Consider the following 19942-nt stretch of genomic DNA (forward strand, 5'->3'; position numbering starts at 1 on the left):
GGTGCTGCACAGCTCGTCTGAGACCAAGTAGTATACAAAAAGTCTGAAATATTGCTGCACTCTTTGAAATATTTATTGAAGATAAACAGGGAGTTGCAGCTTGGCACAGGTGCCCCATAGCAAGCTGCACGCTATGGGGGGGCATTTGGCAGGGGAGAGGGGCCAAAAGGGTCGAAGTGGAACCCGAGAAGAGGGTGACCCGGGCAGCTCTGTGCAAAACCAATGCACAGAGCAGATAAGTATAACATGTTTGTTACTTTTAAAAGAAAAAAAAAACAAGCCAATGCAGCTCCAGGTGAGCAATCCACTCTTGTATGTTACGAGCAAGGATCGAGGGTGCTGCACAGCTCGTCTGAGACCAAGTAGTATACAAAAAGTCTGAAATATTGCTGCACTCTTTGAAATATTTATTGAAGATAAACAGGGAGTTGCAGCTTGGCACAGGTGCCCCATAGCAAGCTGCACGCTATGGGGAGGCATTTGGCAGGGGAGAGGGGCCAAAAGGGTCGAAGTGGAACCCGAGAAGAGGGTGACCCGGGCAGCTCTGTGCAAAACCACTGCACAGAGCAGATAAGTATAACATGTTTGTTACTTTTAAAAGAAAAAAAAAAAACAAGATTTTAGTATCACTTAGAGTCAGATAGGCAAGGAAAACATTTATTGTAAAGTAACCATAAGTACGCTCTCTTTTCTAGATCTTTACTGGGCTACCTCATTGTAGTGTGTGTGTCTATGGACAACAGTAAGTTGTATTCAACTGTACTTTTAAAGGTTATACAGCCAACCTAATTAATGCAAAATTGCTAATAAACTGATTTATTTTTTATATGCAATCTCCTCAATGAGAAATCTTTTATTTACTCTGAATAGCCATTCTCTGAGAAGGTGTGGGAAGGATGATCTTCCATATTTGGATATCAGACTTTAATCTGCATTTAACAGATAGGGCATCAATTACTTTTTATACTGTAACAGAGGACAAGGTGTTGTGGCAGAGAATTGTCCAAGGATTATAAGAGAGAATACTTTCTGAACCAAGCAGAGAATATCTTTGCAGCAATCTATATAATTGGCCAGGCCCACCTGTTGTTGCAAAAACCCTGGTGGCACACACCCCTCCAACACAGAGGTGATGATTGGGGATCACACTTATGCATTCATGTTGGGACTATATACCACCTGGCTAATAAATTGTAATTATATTCTTCCAGGTTAGTATATACGAAGGAGGTATATGCCAAGATAATTATTTTTCTACTTTGCTCTTTAGCAATTTCACTCACCCATTCAGAAATAAAAAGATAGACTAAAGCAGAGCTATACAATACAAGTTGGGTCTAATGAGTAGTTGATAGGTCTGGGTCTTATATGCATATTTATGAATCTTGACATTAAAGACCTTAGTGACCTAAAAGGCAGATATAGAACTCAAGGCAATATAATAACGTTAAAGTCCAAGTGCAGCCAAAATAAAAAAAAACACAAAATCCACACAAGGGACATAACTTACAGCTATTAGGAGTGCAGTCACCCCAGCAGCCTTAATCATCCAGTGCAGCGGGGGTTAAGAGAACTGTGGAAGTCACAGGCTCCCACCAAGAGTACCTGCCTATGCCTGCCCTTTCCGCCCAGCTCCTGCATTCACAGAAGCAGTACTACAGCCTCCATGAATGAAACAGGAACCTTTCAATCACTCACCCATTCACCATTCATAAATCCTCTCAAAAACCTGAAATCTTAAAAAATATAGGATTTCAGTACTCAGCTATAGAATCTGTGGAAGAGGCTAAGGTGCTCACATATAGCCTTTGCTGTCAGAGCCAGAAAGGAACTAGGGTTAATTGGAGCTATTGTAAAACCCTGAAGAAAAATTAAACTCTAGGAGCAGAGAATAACAGGTTGCAGACAACAGTAGTGGGAGAGGTTAATGTGGGCTGGCCCACAGTTTTTTGTTTTTGTCAGTATCCATCCTCCTGTAGGGAGCTGTATAACCCAAATATGAAAGACAATCAGAAATACATTTAACAAGTCTCTGATAACCTCATTGTAACTCTGTTAATCAAAGTCCTTGTTCTGCTATATATCAAAATGGGAAAATGCTACTGCCTGGTGCAAGGTGCATTCATCTCCTAGAAGATGCTCAATTGTGTTTGAATATATAAAAAAATGCTCAATCTGTAAATGAAATAAAACATAGAAAGAGAAGAAAGAAAGTCATCACCATCTGCAAACTTGATGAAAAAAATAAAAAATATGAAAGAAAGTGATTGCAAAATCCATTAGCATAGTTCAGGTTTCATGGAACAAGCAGCATTCGTCTGGCATTTTGCCTGAGATTCTCTAATGTGGCACAGTCAAAATGAGCAGATTAGAAAGGCTCCAAGAACAGAGCCAAAGCCAATGTAGCATTGAAACTTTGCAAAGATTCAATTAATGACCTACCAAACAAAAGACACATATGTATCATTAACAGTAATTGCAAGTTATCGAAAAGCATAAAATACATTACTTTTCTTTCTTTTTCTCAAACCAGCGTCTACATGACACTGTGTTGCAGTGTGCGCACACCAGCTAAAATCACCAGATACCCCTGGAATTTGAGACTGTTAACCCTAAAATGGCGTGGCACTTCAATCCCTGGATCAGACTTTTGCCTACACAACCCAAAGTTGCAATGGTGACCCCTCGGTTTGCAGAAGCAGCCTACCTATCAATCAGAAGCTCCACAAGAATCATATTAACATAACCATGACAACAATTTGAACACAAGACTATCACCCATTTCTAGCCGTAGGTTCCAGTGCCATCTACCTAAATCCCAGATGATTTACGTTAGAGACGGTCTGCAATCCTAAACACCAGAATATGTAGAGTAAGCGGTATTCACTAAAAAGTAATTTGAAGTTTATTTTTAGCAACAAATGTTCTTTTTTTTTTCAAAAGGAATGTTTATTGAAATAAAAACTCAGTTTACATGTCAATGACAGTAGATGTTAGACAGGGATTGGCCCAAGTATCTCAAGGATTTTAAACAAAGATTCAACTAGTAAGGAACATAGGATACAGGAGCTTCTAACTCATCTAGCAAGTATAAGAACCATCATCAGCACAGCAAGTACAGTAGCCTGCGGGAGGAGAAATCCCAGTCTTAGTTCAGGTCAGTGGACATAGGGGAGGGGGAAGGGAGAGGGGGGAACAAGAGGAGGGGGAGGGGGGCAGGTATCGCGACTCAAAACTACATTGTAAGGTGTCTGGCCTCCAATGCTGACCATATTTTCTGGAATTATTTTGGGCAATTGCGGCCCAATATACATCAACTTATACAGTGGAAGAGTAGCATTCACCATTGCTCTCCATGCAGAAATCCTAGGCGGTTCAGGTGCCTTCCAGTTAATCAGTATCTTTTTTCTGGCATAATAATCAGTATAAAAAATAAACAGTTTGGTATGAGCGTTAGCAGGTATGTTATCTGTTATGGCTAACAGGAGAATAAAGGGATCAAGCTTAAGGGGCAACCCACTAATCGAACTGATGTTAGAAACCACCACCTGCCAAAATTTCTGTAGAAGCGGGCACGCCCATACCATATGGATATAATTTCCTATTTCCCCTCTGCATCTTGGACACAGAGACTCAGAGGTGCGGTAGACAACCGCCTTTGTAGGGTATAATACACTCTATGAAGAAATTTTTGCTGTATAAAGTGATCGCTGGCTGCAATCATTAGGGGGATGTATTGTTGGAGGCTCTCAGACCAGTCCTCATCTGTCAGGGCCGGTATATCACGCTGCCAGGCCAAAAATGCCCTCTTAGCCCCTGTATTACACGCACAAGTGAGTCTGAGGTAAATAGAGGATAATGTCCTTTCTATATTACGGGCAGTAAGGAGCCTCTCAACAGAGTGTGGAGCCAGGGTGATTGGATCCGGGAACTGCGAAAGAACCGCACGCCAAAGTTGTAAAAACCTAAAGTACATCTATGAAAGAAGCAGGAACCTATTCTTCATTGCACTAAAGGAGAGCAAGAGCCCTGCCAGAGACCCCAAAACCTGCCTCCACACCAGCACCATGGTTCTCATGGGAGTGGTAACTGGTGTGCTGGATCGAGGGCCCCGTTACACCAAATTACTGAATTCTGAGTAAGATCCTAGTATTGCCGCCTCTAGGTTTACCAAGGGGTTAGACTGATCCTGTGTAAACCACCATCTCACTGAGACTAGGACAGCTGCCTAATAATATTTCTTAAAGTTAGGTAGTGTTAGGCCGCCCCGCGATAGCGAGAGCTGGAGCTTGGATCTAGCTATTCTGGGGACTGTGCCCTGCCATACAAAAGATCCGATAGCTCTGTCAAGTTTATTGAAAAAGGAATTAGGAATACTAATAGGGGTATGTCTAAACGCATACAGAAATTTAGGGAGAAAGGACATCCTTATTAGGTTTACTCTACCCACTGGTGAGAGTGGTAAAGTCTTCCATGTATTACATTTTTGAAGGAACCGCTGTAGAACTGGATGCACATTAGCCTCCAAATAATCCAGCATGTTTCTTTGGACATATATACCCAGGTATTTGAATTTATCTACCCTCTGGTAGATTAGGGGAGGTGCTGTCGGATTCAAGGGGAACAGCACTAATTTGTCCAAAATTAAATTTTGATACCCGAGAACCTACCAAATGACTCAATGACCTCCAGGGCCGCTGCCAGGGATTGATGAGGATCATTAAGATATAGGAGGGTATCGTCCGCGTACATTGATACCTTTTCTACTATCGGGGGGGGGGGGGGGGGGGCACGGATATGCCAGTGACCCTATGGGAAGACCGGAGCATCATTGCCAGTGGCTCAATAGCGAGAGCGGGCAGCCCTTTCTAGTGCCCCGACGGAGTGGGAAAGATGCAGACAGAATGCCATTCGTGCGGACCCTGGCCCGTCGGTTGGAGTATAACAGCTGTAGCCATGATATAAAGACCGATCCAAACCCGAATTAGTGCATTACCGTCCACAAATAATCCCACGCCACCAAGTTGCTTTTTGCTTTTTCGGCATCCAGGGAGGCCACCACCCACACCACCTCTGCCCCCCCTCCCTCCAGCCACCCGATCACCGTCAACTACTGTCTCAAATAATATCAGTGCCTTTACCTGGCATAAAGCCAGTCTGATCTCTGTGTATCAAGGAAAGTATTATTTTATTAAGTCGGTTGGCCAAAACCTTTGTAAGAATCTTGATGTCCACATTTAGTAGGGAAATGGGTCTGTAAGAAGTTCCTGGTCTTTCCCTGGTTTGGGTAGAACCACAATGACAGCACGCAACATAGAAGGTGGTAGCCGAGCATCTTTAAGGGATACCAGCAATATCTCTCTAAATGTGGACGCCAGGGATGCACTATGAGTTTTAAAGAATTTGGCCGGGAGGCCATCCTCTCACCGTCTTACCCGCCTGCATAGATGTCACCGCGACCTCAATTTCCTTCAGAGTAAGTGGAGCATCCAGGCCCGACCGGGTCTCCACAGATAGTATGGGAAAATCAATAGTCTCCAAAAAGGAGTGGAGTTCAGCCTGGGAGTATACTCCCAACCCTGAAGGAATACAAGTCAGCATAATAAGAGGTAAAACAGGAGTCGATTTCTCCAGGGTCCGATAGCAATCTCCCTGTGTTATCCCAGACATTGGCCACATGTGCAGATATTGTCTGTTCCCTGGAGAGCCATGCAAGCATGCGCCCCACCCTCTCACCCTGCTCAAACACCCTCTGTGTTAGGTAAAGCAATTGTTTTTTTGGCAGCCGAGACTCTAAGGAGCTAGACCTCCCTCAGAGCTGCAGATAGAGCCACCCTCCAACATTCCTCCCTAGTTGCCGCATACTGTGCTTCCAACATCTGGGCAGCAGCTTCAGCCTGGACAAGGGAGGCTTGGGAGGACCTACGAGCCGAGCCAATAGCAGACCAGTACTATTCCCGATATAAGTTTTAAAACTTTCCCATCGACTGGGCGATATCACCAAAGAGAGGTAGAACACCAGTACAACAAAATGGCCGATTTTACAATTGGCTCCACCCGCTCATCCGAGACTGGAAAGTCATCATAGGCAGTTGTCCGGGGACACGGACTTGTAGCCGCAATAAGACAGGGGCATGGTCTGAGGTACCTCTGGGAAGGGCAGATACCTCCCGTACCCTAGCCAAGATGGGGTTGCTGACATATATGAGATCAATACGTGACATAGCTAAGTACGTGGCTGAATTACAGGTGTATCCCCGGGTCCGGGGGTGTTTCCACCTCCAAACATCCGTAAGACCGAATGCAGAGGCCCAGCGGGAAAGTGTAGAGTCTATAGCCGGATCCTGAGCCATTTTATCTACATTAGGACATGGGACCATGTTGAAGTCCCCAGCCAAAACAACCGCAGTGGCCGGAAACTCAGTCACCAGCTGCACCATCTTGGTGAGGAAACCAAGTGTGGCCGGAGGGTGAATATATAGGCCCACCTACACCATGGGCAGGCCATCAACTGCAGCGTGTAACACCACATATTTTTCCTCGGGATTCAGGTGCAGGTCTAAAAGGCCAAAAGGAAAGGATTTGCTTATGAGTATACTAACCCCTTGAGCACGTGTAGTATACGTGGAGTGGTAGTAATGTCCCACCCATGGCTTCTTGAGGCTGAGGATCCTACTCCCTACCAAATGTGTTTCTTGCAATATGCAAATATCCGAACTGTAAGCTTTACGAAATTTGAAAACTAGGGCCCTTTTAATTTGAGTTCAGCCTTCTAACATTCCCGGAGATCAGTGTCAACAGGGCCATAGTAAAGAGGGAAAATATAATGGAGGGAGCCCATCTACCGTACCTGAGCCCCTAAGAAGGGTTAGAGAAGAGAGGAGCTGCCAGGGGAGGTTAGATGGTATCAGCCGCAACCCCTGCCAATACCAATGGTCACACATTCCTTCAAAAACCAAAGTAAAACATAACAAAAACAAAACAGACATTAAAAAATTGATCCAGGCCCGGGCTGCAAAGAGCATAACATTCAGTGTGGATAACTGCCAACCAGGTGGGATATATAGGAGTGGCATCATCCAGTCTAGGCCCGGGGCACAAACTGAAGTCCAAAGTGTTCAGCATACAAGCAGGGTATGTCAGTCATAGACACTCCTTTGCAAGAGGCAGGAGTTACAGCTATCCTGCATGCTGCATGTGGAGGAAAGCAGTAGTGGTAACAAGCCGCATATAACTGTCATGCATGGTGATAGCAGCGAGAGAGTCCGTTGGCTCCTGCACCCCCAGGCCATATGGAAAGTACTTCAAAGCCGGGCAATGAAGTGCACAGCCTTCTCTGGGGAAAAAGAAAAAACACACCAACACCGCCATAGCATCGGTTAAGTTAATGAGGAGGCATATAGGCATCTCAAACATGACGGCCGGCCAGCCCCTCCTGGGTCATAAATTAGAAAAAGGGAAATGGACCATCCCGAAAGGTACTCACATAGCCTTGTCCAGCTTGGGTTCAGGGGAACCAAAGCTCACAGGCAAGGTAGTGTATTGACCCATTGTGCGGCCTTCTCAGGCGAGGTGAAAAAATGGGCAGCTTCCCTGCACCCTCAGGCGTGCAGAGAAGAGCAGGCTATATTTTATATTCCTGGAGTGGAGGGACTGCTTGACTGCGTCGAAGGTCTTACGGAGCTTCTGCGTGTCCACAGAGAAGTCCGGGAAGAACATGAGCCGTGCAGCTTCATAGCGAATGGGGTCTACCTTCCGGACCTCTCTACCTTCCGGGCCACTCTAAGGACCAGGTCACGGTCTCTGAAGTTCATCAGCCTGAAGATTAATGTGCAGGGAGGTGCTCCTGGAGGGCAGCGAATAGGCGGCATTCTGTGGGCCTGCTCCACCACAAAGTGAGAGGAGAAGGCCGCCTGTGGGAAGAGCAGGTGGAGAAGGCGCTCAGTAAAAGCCAGGGTGTCCGAGCCTTCCACTCCCTCTGGCAGGCCAATGATCCGGAGATTGTTGCGTCGGTTCCGGTTCTTGGCCCTGGATTCGAGATGATTCAGTCTCACCTGAATGGAGTGCAGGATGGCTGAGTGGTCTCTCATCGAGTCCTCTGTATCGCCGACGCAGCGCTCAGCCTCCGGCGGATTTTATCATAGTCTTTCCGCGTGAGACCCATCTCTAGTTGCAGGGAATCAATCTTGGATGTGAGCGCAGTCTGGCAGCTGGTGATCGCCTGCATCAGGGCTGAGAAGTTGGCCTGCTCTGTGAAAGCCAGATCAGCGTCTGTGGTCTGTGTCGCCATGTTGAAAGCTCCCGCCACGTGTCTGGCCGCGCCGGTGGACTTAACAGGTGTTTCTTTCAGTTGTTGGAGTACTGACTGATTTCTGTGCCTTATCTGCCAGGGCTTTCAGGAGAACCCGAAGGTAGGATTATATGTGCCCAGAATGTATATACAGGATATTATCCCCTCCGTGGTTGCGGAGCTCTGAACCTAGATGTCTGTCCTGTTCGCCATCTTGGTCACGCCCCCCAGCAACAAATGTTTTTATATGTGTTGCAATAACCCCAAATTAATTTACACAAAGCTGACAAATGTGCAGTTTTCAGAAAACTAGCAAAATCCATTTTGCTGTCATTGTTTTAATCACTTCAATACCGGGCACTTTCACCCCCTTCCTGCCCAGGCCAATTTTCAGCTTTCAGGGCTCTCACACTTTGAATGACAATTGTGCAGTTATGCAACACTGTACCCAAATGACAAATTTATAATTTTTTTACCCACAAATAGAGCTTTTTTTGGTGGTATTTAATCACTGCTGTGTTTTTTATTTTTTGTTAACCAAATAAAAGAATGACTGAAAATTTTGATAAAAAAATAGTTTTTCTTTTTTTTGGTTATAAAATTTTGCAAATAAATAATATTTCTCCTTCACTGAGGGGAACTAATATTCGGAACTGGTGGGCACTGAAAGGCGTCACTGATAGGCAGTACTGATGAGGAGGCGCTGATTGCCATCCCTGTTGGGCACTGGTTGCCATTCCTGAAATTGGCATCCCTAAAATGGGCACTAATTGCCATCCCTGGTGGGCATGGGTTGGCAACCCCGGTGGGCATGCCTGAAGGGCCTGCACTGATAATCGATGCGCTGATTATCAGCACAAACCCCCCCTGTCAGGAGAGCCGCTGATCGGCCTTGTCAGCGTGAATAGAGAAAAAGCAGATTAACGGCACTTCCTGGTTACCATGTGATCAACTGTGATTGGACACAGTGGATCACATGGTAAAGAGCCTACGTCATAGGTTCTTTACCAAGATCTGAGATGTGGTGTGTCACAACGACACACTGCACTACCGATCGGCGCGCACGAGTGGCTTATCCTGCTGGACGTTATAGGACACCCAGTCAGGATAAATGAAACCCCCTGCAAGCGTCATTTGACAATACGGTGGGCGGAAAGTGGTTAAGTATCAAAAATAATCATTAATTTTTTTGTACACATCATGTGCACTGTTTGAAAGTCTGGGCCTCAAATGGGAAAAGAAATGAACTTCCATATGATCACCTACTGTAGGTAGGATATTTGCTCTTTTGAGTTTTATTGAAAACTTTGCTTTATTAGAGTTACAGCACACCATGAATTATAATAATCAGGAGTTGAGCAAAAAAAAAAAAAGAAATCACACTTTCAGGCCCAAATATAAACTGAGCATGATCACAAATGCTTGTTGCTTAATGTTAGAAAGTGATTTTAGTTACAGGTTGTGTCTTTTCAGCCAGAGGTTTATTGTACTACAAGGTGTTGGTTTAGGCATTTGCATTAGAGGTTGCAATTTTACATCTATGTTGCTCTTTTCCAGTTTTTATAAATTGTTTAACTGTAGTTTTCAGGACAACAATAGGAGTACTACAAAGCAAGTATAACAGGAAACATGGAGGTAACAGGCTTATGCTACATACAGTTTGAATTGGTTTTTAAAAATAAAAATATATAAATATATAATTGTCCGGGCATTCATTCTCGGGGGGGGAGAGCTTTTACCTGGTCTTGCAGTTATCACAACATTTTTCAGTTCCCATGATACCAGAGGAGACCTTACGGAGTTGTTTGTCTTCAAAATGAGACAAGATGATCCTACACAAGGGAACAATGTAAAGTAAATAAAAAAGAACAAGAATTTACACGTTAAATTGAATGAGCACAACAATGGGCTAAAACCATCTTCATTAATTTGTTCTTAGGGGACGCAATTATTCAGCTTTGTTTAATTCACAGACAGTGATGTCATTCTCAATGAAAGGCAAATAGGTGTACGTGGTATAACTATAAAGAGATGTCACTCAAAACCAAAGTCAACTTTATAAAATAATGTTATTTTATTTTTATACCTGTCAGTCTATCATATCACTCAAATAAAAAAAAAAATAAAAAAAAAAAAGGCAACAGCTTTTTTTTACCACACACAGTTGCTAAAAAACAAAAAAAAAAATCCCATATATTTAAGCTGCAGAAGGCAGAAAATGGTTTTCTACAGCCTCCAGTTATTACTGAAAACCATTTAGAATCGGGCATATCTATACTACCATATTTAGATTTATTTTTTTTTAACATTTCAGGATACTGAATTTGTTAATAAACTAGTTACCGGTACTTTGTCAACAATGACACATGCAATCAAATTTGCTATCTCTCTTTAGATTAGAATACATACTTTAAAACAGCCACTGTTCAATTTAGAAGTCATACTCGAAATCTATTGCGCAAAATACATGACATTATGCGCTATTTAATTCCATTTTTGACTTATATGAGAAAAATGATTGGTTGTTAAGGCAGATGCACTTTGAATATAGATAATGCACCATCAACTTATGTAACCAGGTGAAGAGCTTAGGGCTACCTTAAAAAAAACTCAACACCTTGTGAGTCCCTCTTATGCCTGAGGCTTCCTCCAAAACTGTGGCTTTTCTGCCTACTATAGTCACTGGGACAAACTGTCCATTTCGCAGTCAGATCCTGCTGTGTCCCTGCAGTGCTGACAGAAGTTCCTGTACGAATGAAGTCTGCAAAAAGTGTTTGCAGGTTTTAAGATGGCAGCAATTGAATCCCTTTATGACCGCATAACACATACAGTATACAGTGCCTAGAAAAAGTATCCATACCCCTTGAAATTTTCCATATTTTGTCATATTACAACCAAAAACGTAAATCTATTTTATTGGGATTTTATGTGATAGACCAACACAAAGCGGCACATAATTGTGAAGTGGAAGGAAAATGATAAATGTTTTTCAAAATTATTTTACAAATAAATATGTGAAAAGTGTGGCGTGCATTTGTATTCAGCTCCCTTTACTCTGATACCCCTAACTAAAATCTAGTGGAACCAACTGCCTTCAGAAGTCACCTAATTGGCAAATAGAGTAATTCCAATTGTAATTTAATCTCAGTATAAATACAGCTGTTCTGTGAAGCCCTCAGAGGTTTGTTAGAGAACTTTAGTGAACAAACAGCAACATGAAGGCCAAGGAACATACCAGACAGGTCAGGGATAAAGTTGTGGAGAAGTTGAAAGGAGTTGTAAAGGCAGAAGGTTTTTTTATCTTAATGCATTCTATGCATTAAGATAAAAAACCTTCTGTGCATAGCAGCACCCCCCTAATTACTTACCTGAGCCCCTTCTTTCTCCAGCGATGTCCGCGATCCCCTCAGCCATCCAGGACACTCCTCCTGATTGGCTGAGACAGAGCAGCAGTGCAACTGGCTCCCACGGCTGTCAAAGTCAGTCAGCCAATCAGGGGAGGGGGTGGGGCCAGATCGGGGATCCGTGTCTGAATGGATACATGGAGCTCTGACTCGGCTTGGGTGCCCCCTGTAGCAAGCTGTTGGCTGAGGGGCACTCAAAGGTGGGAGGGGCTCGGACCAGCAAATAGGGACCCGAGAAGAGGAGGATACAGGCTACTCTGTGCAAAATCAACTGCACAGAGGAGGGACGTATAACATGTTTGTTACTTAAAAAAAAGTAACAAAAAAAATACCAAAAAACAAAAAAAAAAAAGCACCTTCTTTCACATGTTTGCTGTGTCCCCACATGGCTTCTCGCAAACTGCAAATGGGACTTCTTATGGCTTTCTTTCAACAATGGCTTTCTTCAACAATGTTGTGGGGATGCTTTTTTTCAGCAAGGACAGGGAAGCTGGTCAGATTTGATGGGAAAATGGATGGAGTAAAAAAAAGGGCAATCCTAGAAGAAAACATGTTAGAGTATGCAAAAGACTTGAGACTGGGGCGGAGGTTCAGTTTCCAGAAAGACAACGACCCTAAACATACAGCCAAAGCTACAATGGAATGGTTTAGATCAAAGCATATTCATGTGTTAGAATAAGCCATTCAAAGTCCAGATCTAAATCCAATTGAGAATCTGTGGCAAGACTTGAAAATTGCTGTTCATGGACGTTCTCCATCCAATCTGACAGAGCTTGAGCTATTTTACAAAGAAGAATGGGCAAAAAATTCACTCTCCAGATGTGCAAAGTTGGTAGAAACATACTCAAAAAGACTTGCAGCTGTAATTGCAGCAAAAGGTGGTTCTACAAAGTATTGACTCAGGGGGGCTGAATACAAATGCACGCCACACTTTTTACATATTTATTTGTAAAACGTTTTGAAAACCATTTATCATTTTCCTTCCACTTCACAATTATGTGCCACTTTGTGTTAGTCTATCACATAAAATCTCAATAAAATAAATTTACGTTTTTTGTTGTAACATGACAAAATGTGGAACATTTCAAGGGGTATGAATACTTTTTCAAGGCACTGTATGTGGCATCCAGGAAATGGGTTTATACTGCATGTGTTACGGTTTGTGATGGAATTGTGCTCGATCGTGAGCTCCCAGCACTGAGAGCAAGCTGTTGGTGAAAACCCCAGGGTCTCCTACCAACGATTGTGGCCCAGGAGAACTGGATCACGATCACTGTGATTGCCTGTGAATGGCTATGACAGTGATCATTTACTCTGTAGTCCAACCCTGTGCTGTTACTCATCTAAGATCTACTTTAGCAAGGAGGAAAATAAAAAAACAAAAAAAACAAAAAACAAAGATCAACTAGATTAGGGCTTGATCTAGTTTAGTGAGTGCTAATGTCAGTTAGTGTTAGTGTCAATGTAAGTGTCAGTTGGTGTCTGTGTTAGTGGCAGTTAATAGCAGTATTAGTGACAAGTGTTAGGGGCAGTGTGTTTGGTAAGAAAAATATGCCCAATTTGCCTTTATAATAAAACAAAATCAGGAGCTATCCATTAACATTTACCAACAAATGAAGGTCCAATCTATCCTGGGGGGAAAAAAAAAAAGGTATAATTCACCTCGATACACTAAGTAGCTGCGATATGTACAGTTTTACGAACACATGCCAAAGTAGCAAAACTGGGTTTGTTCATTAAAGAATATAAGTTACCCCAACATTTCATATTCCTGACTGTGTCTGTTGTATCATATACTTGTGTAAAGTATCCTGCTCTCTTTGCATTGCCTCCTGTGTGGAATACCTGATGTTCCGGTCAGTCCCCCTGCTTTCCTATTTTAAATAACCATGTTAGGCATGGAGCACAGGCATGGTCAGTTTCCTGGCTGCACTGGTAGAACAGCCTGATCTTGGAAGATCAGTGTATTGCTTCTACAGTGTACAGCTGTTTGTCCACCCTCACTTCTCCAAGCCCCCATGCAGCTGAGAACAGAGATAATATGATCCCTTATTAAAAAAAATATGTTTTGCCTTTCATTTATATTTTAAATTGAATGGGTTGTAATATAAGGTAAGGGTTATATCTGTAAGGCCATATAAATGTATCCAGAATTTTTTTTTCCAGCGAATAAGTGGAGGAACCCCCTGCTGAACTGCATGGTGGGAGTGGCTAAATTTCACAGTAGAAAGCTCTTAAAAGGGCAACAAATATCAGGAGTGCGTTATATGCGGAGTACAGGGATGCGCTATGTACAGAATGCAGAGTTCAGGAGTGCTCTACGTACATAGTGCATAGTTCAGGGGTGCACCATGTACCAAGTACAGGGTTTAGGGGTGCGCTATGTACACAGTGTAGGGTTCAGCTCTCTTCAAAGGCTGTCCGCATCTCACTTCCACCTCTTCTGCACCACTCTCCCTCATCCCCCACACAACCTTCATTCTCTCCCCCGCACCCAAAAGCTTCCTCAAATCTCACCTCCATGGCCAAGCTATAGTACCTTTGGGCAGTGTAGGCGGCTCCGCCTCTCTCACGTGCAGGGAGATCATTGGTCAGCATCTGTGCACCTGGGCACAGTTGGGGAACAAGGTGCAGCTTACCATGTGATGCCCCATCCCACACTACACCTGCATCTCCAGCTGTCCTTGTAAACACAGAAGGCTTCTATGTTAACAAATGACAGAGGGCGAGAGTCAGAGGTGGTGGGTTTCGTCACATTCCGGCTGAACCCCTGGGTGTGAGGGCCGGATTCAGCAAACGGGCCTTATGTTTGACAAATTTGCTTTACAGGGTCATTGGTATAGAGGTCTCAGAATGGGAGAGGGAGCAGGTTTAAGCATAGTATGTTTTGACTGGACTGCAACTTTAAGGTTGGTTTTTGACCCAAGTAAATAGGGGTTAAACTGGTGTGATATATAACATTACCCTAACTACTATTAATAATTCAAATCAGATTAGCATGCAAGAATGCTTAATCTCAAATAGGTTCTCACAAAGCAAGTTGTCTGAAAAGCATTCTGAATATGCTTTATTCTCCTTTTAAACTCAATAGTATTTGAAGAATAACATTTAAATCAGTATGTTATCATACTTGCGTCTGCAATTATTTGAAAGAAGATATTTTTCCATCTTTGCTAACATTTTCAGTTTGTACTCTCGAAAATGTTTATTTTGGATCTCACTCAGCATGTGCCTTGGAAAAAAAAAAAAAAATTAAGATACTCCAAGTATAGCAGAAAACATACAGGGTAACTGCACAAGACAGTAGAAAATAAGTCAGCAATTGCATTAATTCATTATATTAATTGCTAGCCCAAAAAAACTAGGAATACATTGCTTTGAAGAAAAAAAAATGTGTTCCAATAATCAAGAAATACTCCTCTTACTGAATCCAGGTTGAATATCCCTTTGGGACCATGGACAGCTCAAAGCCCATTTCCAGCCAAATCTTTTGGATGGACCAAAACCCTGCTGAGATGTGTGCAAACCTGGTCATAAACTTCTTACCTCTGTGCTTCCCAACAAGGGTTTTTCCACCAAGTACTAAGTCATGTTTTGCTTGGGGATCAAATACTTATTTTACTCATTTTACTTTACTGTCTCTATCAATTAAAATACACCTATGATAAAAATTATACCCTTCATTTTTTTTAAAGTGGGCAAACTTATAAAATCTGCAGGGGATCAAATAATTATTTTCCCCACTGTACATGTGGTCTATATAGGACACATATTTTTGCACAATGTCACCCTTTTCACCCCTAATGAAGAATTATAGGCAAAACATGTTGGGTTCTTTTGAGAGTAAGTATTTTTTTTCACGGTTTTATTTTTTTGAACGGTTTTATTTGTGAGTTATTGGAAATTTCAAGGGAAGTTGGACTTATAATAATTTTTCCTGACAGTGAAGAGGATTATAATATTATCATTATAATAATATTACTATTATGTTTAGACAAAAAGAGCATTTAACCCTTGCAATGTGGGGAGTGGACTCTGTAGTTCAGCTTTAACTAACATGGGGGTTTATTTACTAAAGCTGGAGAGTGCAAAATGAAGCTCACGTCTGCAAAGAAACCAAACAGCTTCCAGGTTTTATTGCCAAAGCTTAATTGAACAAGCTGAGGTTAGAAGCGGATTGGTTTCTATACAGAAGTGAGCCTGATTTTGCACTCTCCAGCTTTAGTAAATAAACCCCATTGTGTCTGGTAGCAAACCTGACCTGATCGAAAGTGATAATAGCAGCACTGAAGTGCAGACAGGGTGACCTGTGTTAGCCTTCAAATCAATCCCTGTACTTCTTACATCCAAGACCTAGGCTGTACATTTCGATGTTTGTACAAGTCCTTCCAACCCAGCCCATCAGAATAATGATTTCTTCCCAGACAAAATTTTTTCCTGACTACTGCCTTAGCAGATCATATATTTACCTGTTAAAATTCATGTCTGTGGGAGCCCACAAAACATGACATCTGCTCGGCAGCCCATCTCTTCCAGCTCTTCCAATCTCCTGATAATAGGATTCCATTTCTTTAGGGGCTCCATAGTGGATAACTTGGCGAATGTCCGGCTTATTGATCCCCATACCAAAAGCAACAGTGGCAACAACACACTGGTGGAAAATAATGGTTATCATTTATTAAACACTCATTAAATCCCAAGGGACAAGATAGCAAGTTTTTTAACTTTAACTGTAATTAAATATATAAAAAATAATACTTAAAGAAGTAATAAACTCAAAAGCAAACATTACATTGCAGCTTACCAATTTTACCAATGCTGGCTGCATTCATTTTCTTTTTAGACTTTCTGTCTTCTATTTTCATTTGGGACTGTATACTTTGGCTCCTGCACTTACAAAGTCTTATATTTCTACATGAACATAGCTATATATCCCTTCACAAATGTATATTCGTGCAGAAATCTCATCCTGGCGCCTGGGCCACCGCCAGCTCACACTGCTTTGCGCTCTCCCATTCCCCACCATGTCCTCGGCTGGCCTCTTTCTCTCCTGCCTCATAGATCGGAGCTCAGTCCAGTGTCCCGGGACCCCCGGAGTCTCCTCCACCCCTCTCTGTGTACAGAGTCCAGGCGGAGCCCTCGGGTGCACACTTCTCCCTGGCAAAGAAATTCTCCGAACTCCCCATACAGCCCTATCAGAGCTGGCTCCCTGGAGGACACCTCAGGCTCCCCTCTCATCACACAGTGATACCCGCCGGAGGGCCCATAGAGCGGAGGATTTGCCATCCCGCACCGATTGCCCTGTCTATTCTACTCCTCCATGGACAAGTGCTCGGAGGTGGGAGCGGTCAGCCGCAGAGCTGTATGCTGGAATTTGTCAATGCCGCCTTCAGGGACGGTGGTGGCCACCAATACATGCGGCTCTCCCCGAAGGAGTACTGTGTGCAGACCGGAGTCACCAAGTCCTGTCACCTGTGTGACAGCGGACAGCCCCACCTCCAACATGGCGCCGACTTACTCACCGACTACAAAAATCAGGCGGACATGACGTGGTGACAGAGCCAGACCATGCTGGCCCAGATCCATTACCCGCATTCCCATCAACCTCACCCTGCACCTCGGTGAGGGACAACACCCACTGTACACAGCAGCCCCCATACACCCCACTTACCGGTACACAGGGGTCCCCATACCCCCCAACATCCTACCTGCCTGTACACAGGGGTCCCCCACACCCCTCAACATCCCACCTACCTCTACACAGGGGCCCCCATACCCCTTAACACCCCACTAACCTGCACATAGGGGCCCCCATACCTACCCAACACCCCACCTACCAGTAACAGGGGCCCCCATATCCCCTAACAATCCACCGGCCCCCCCACCTGTGATGCTGCCCCCCACCTGTCTCCTAACTTTTTTAGCTGGCTTCAAGGTTCAAAGCAAATTTGTCAAGCCCTGTTTAGCGTCTACTAAACCGGGGTCACAGATATATATCAAATTTCCAGAAGATTCATTCCGTAGTAATTAGACAGACACTATTTCTTCCAATTGCAAATATACAACTTGGTCTATGTACACAGAGTCGTCACTAGAAATGGGCGAAAGTTCGGCCTGAACATCGCCTGTTCGGCGAACACCTAAATTTGCCCAATCAGTGCATTCTAAGCTCCGATTGGGCAAAGCTTTGTCCAATCAGGGCACTGTGAATAGCTAGTTGTTAAGGACTAGGCTGGGAAGCCAGCCGCAGCGTCTTTAACAATGGATGATTCATCAGCTGTCAAAGGGCTTCCCCACTGACAGCTGAATGAAAAAAAATAAAAATAAAAAACATATATTGCAGGCAATAAAAAAATGGTGATGTCACCAGGTGGCCCCACCCCTTACCTATTTAAGAACTGTCAAACGGCAGAGCAGGCATTCGGCAGTTAGCCTTCGTCCTGTAGTATTTATTTATTTTCAGGTCCAGTGGTAGTGGTGGGCGTTGTGATTGACAACGGATCTACTTCGGAGGACATTGTTTTTTATTTTATAAAGGAATTGTCAAAAACTGCCTATTTATTTTTGACTTTTTTTTGGTGAATGGGTAATACTCATTTACATAGGGAGGTGGCTGGGATCGGGAGCCCCCCTTTGCTAAAAAGTGGTTTTCAGATTCCGATAAGCCCTCTGCCCACAGACCCCCACAACCACAGCCCGGGTTGACAGGAAGAGGCCCTTGTCCCCGTCAACATGGGGACAAGGTGCTTTGGGGTGGGGTCCTCGCTCATCCTCATCCCCCCCCCCCCCTTTTCTGACCTACATGCTTGGATAAGGGTTTGGTATAGATTCATACCGGGTTTTTTTTTTGTGGCCTATACAGGGAAAGAACACTCCATTTTTTTTTTTACATTTTGTATTGCCAGCAATGGAATTGTATTGCCGGCAATTTAACTGTCATTTGTTTTTCTTTACAAATGTCAGTTTTGCTGCAGGTGATTTTATACACGATACAGATGCGCCACTTTACGGGCAGACTAAGAGAACCCCCACAGGCACTGCAGTTAAAGGAATTTTCAATGGGGTTCACCGTTCCAGTCCAAACTTTTGTGATGATAGAGAGTTTGGGCGAGAACCGGGGTTCGGCCCATCTCTAGTCATCACAGATACAGGCAATTTATTGTCTGCAATACAGTTTATATCAAACCTGCACAAAAGGCTTAGATCACTCTGCTTTTTCTTTTAATCTATGCGCATGCAGTGTGTTGTGCACTGGTCAATAAATCCTATACCTCATATATGTGACACATGTATTTCTCCTACAGAAATAGTCAATTTTGTAAGAGGGGAAAAACATTTTACATAACACTAAACTACAGTTTCCACTCATCATCCTAGACATATACATGCTAATGCAGGTGCACATGCTGACTTCATCACCACACCTTGCTTTTGATGATAATATTTACCATCAAAAAAGAAAAAATGTTATTCAATACAAATTCTATTAAAGGATAAGTTAACCTTTAGGAACATGTTACACCTGTATTTTGGGAGCAACAGGTTATTATACAGCACCCGCCCTCACCCCCAGTGACAGCGGGCAAGGATTCTTTTCCCCGCACTCACTGTTACAATTTAAAACAGTGCGGCCCTGCTGGGCTCCCCTACACATCCATGTCACTCATTCACAGGAATCTGTGAAATAACGAACTGCAAGTCCTCTTTTCCTCCGCAGCAGAGGGCTTGTAGTTCTCAATGAACTGCAAGGCTGCTGGTGAGCGCTCTTATAAGTCGACACTTCTTACAGCTCTCAAACAGAAAGCCCCTATGGGCTTACAGAGAGCTGTAGGCAGTGTCTGCAAGAGTCTGACATAGCACCTGTGATCAGCCTCCTGAGCATGCAAAAATATGTCCTACAAGGAATAAACATGCACAGAATTTCTATGTCCAAACTTACCAGGATGAATTATTTTTAAATTTCTACTTGTAATTTTTCTAACACCTGTTTTGAGTCCTGTACATAGAACCATAATTTATTCACTGCAGGTTGAAGCTTACTATCCAGAAATCTACCCACCTACCTTCTCTATGGGACACCACACCCTTCCTCTGTTTCAGAGTGGTGGATTACTCCACCCAGTGGTATATTTTGGTTTTTGTGCTGCCCTAGGCAAGATGGAGAAGCAAAAAGGACACATTTCGGCGAGAAAAGGAAGCAGCCTCTAAAAGTAGTAAGTTTAAGTTGTGCTTTGTGAAGTAAAAGTAC

At 43.4% G+C, this 19942-nt stretch overlaps 1 protein-coding gene across 1 annotated transcript in view; it reads right to left on the reverse strand.

Annotated features, from left to right (window-relative positions):
• The window catches only part of WRN (WRN RecQ like helicase), a 248909-nt gene that overhangs the window by 104219 nt on the left and 124748 nt on the right, over positions 1 to 19942 (reverse strand). Inside the window, exons 20-22 of the mRNA XM_073598473.1 lie at positions 16164 to 16345; positions 14825 to 14926; positions 10030 to 10122 (exon numbers count right to left, since the gene is read on the reverse strand). Of these exons, the coding sequence (XP_073454574.1) occupies positions 10030 to 10122; positions 14825 to 14926; positions 16164 to 16345 (377 nt within the window). The remainder of the gene's footprint in view (positions 1 to 10029; positions 10123 to 14824; positions 14927 to 16163; positions 16346 to 19942) is intronic.

The sequence above is a fragment of the Aquarana catesbeiana genome, linkage group LG01 (genome assembly GCF_042186555.1).
Source record: "Aquarana catesbeiana isolate 2022-GZ linkage group LG01, ASM4218655v1, whole genome shotgun sequence".
NCBI classification, from domain to species: domain Eukaryota; kingdom Metazoa; phylum Chordata; class Amphibia; order Anura; family Ranidae; genus Aquarana; species Aquarana catesbeiana.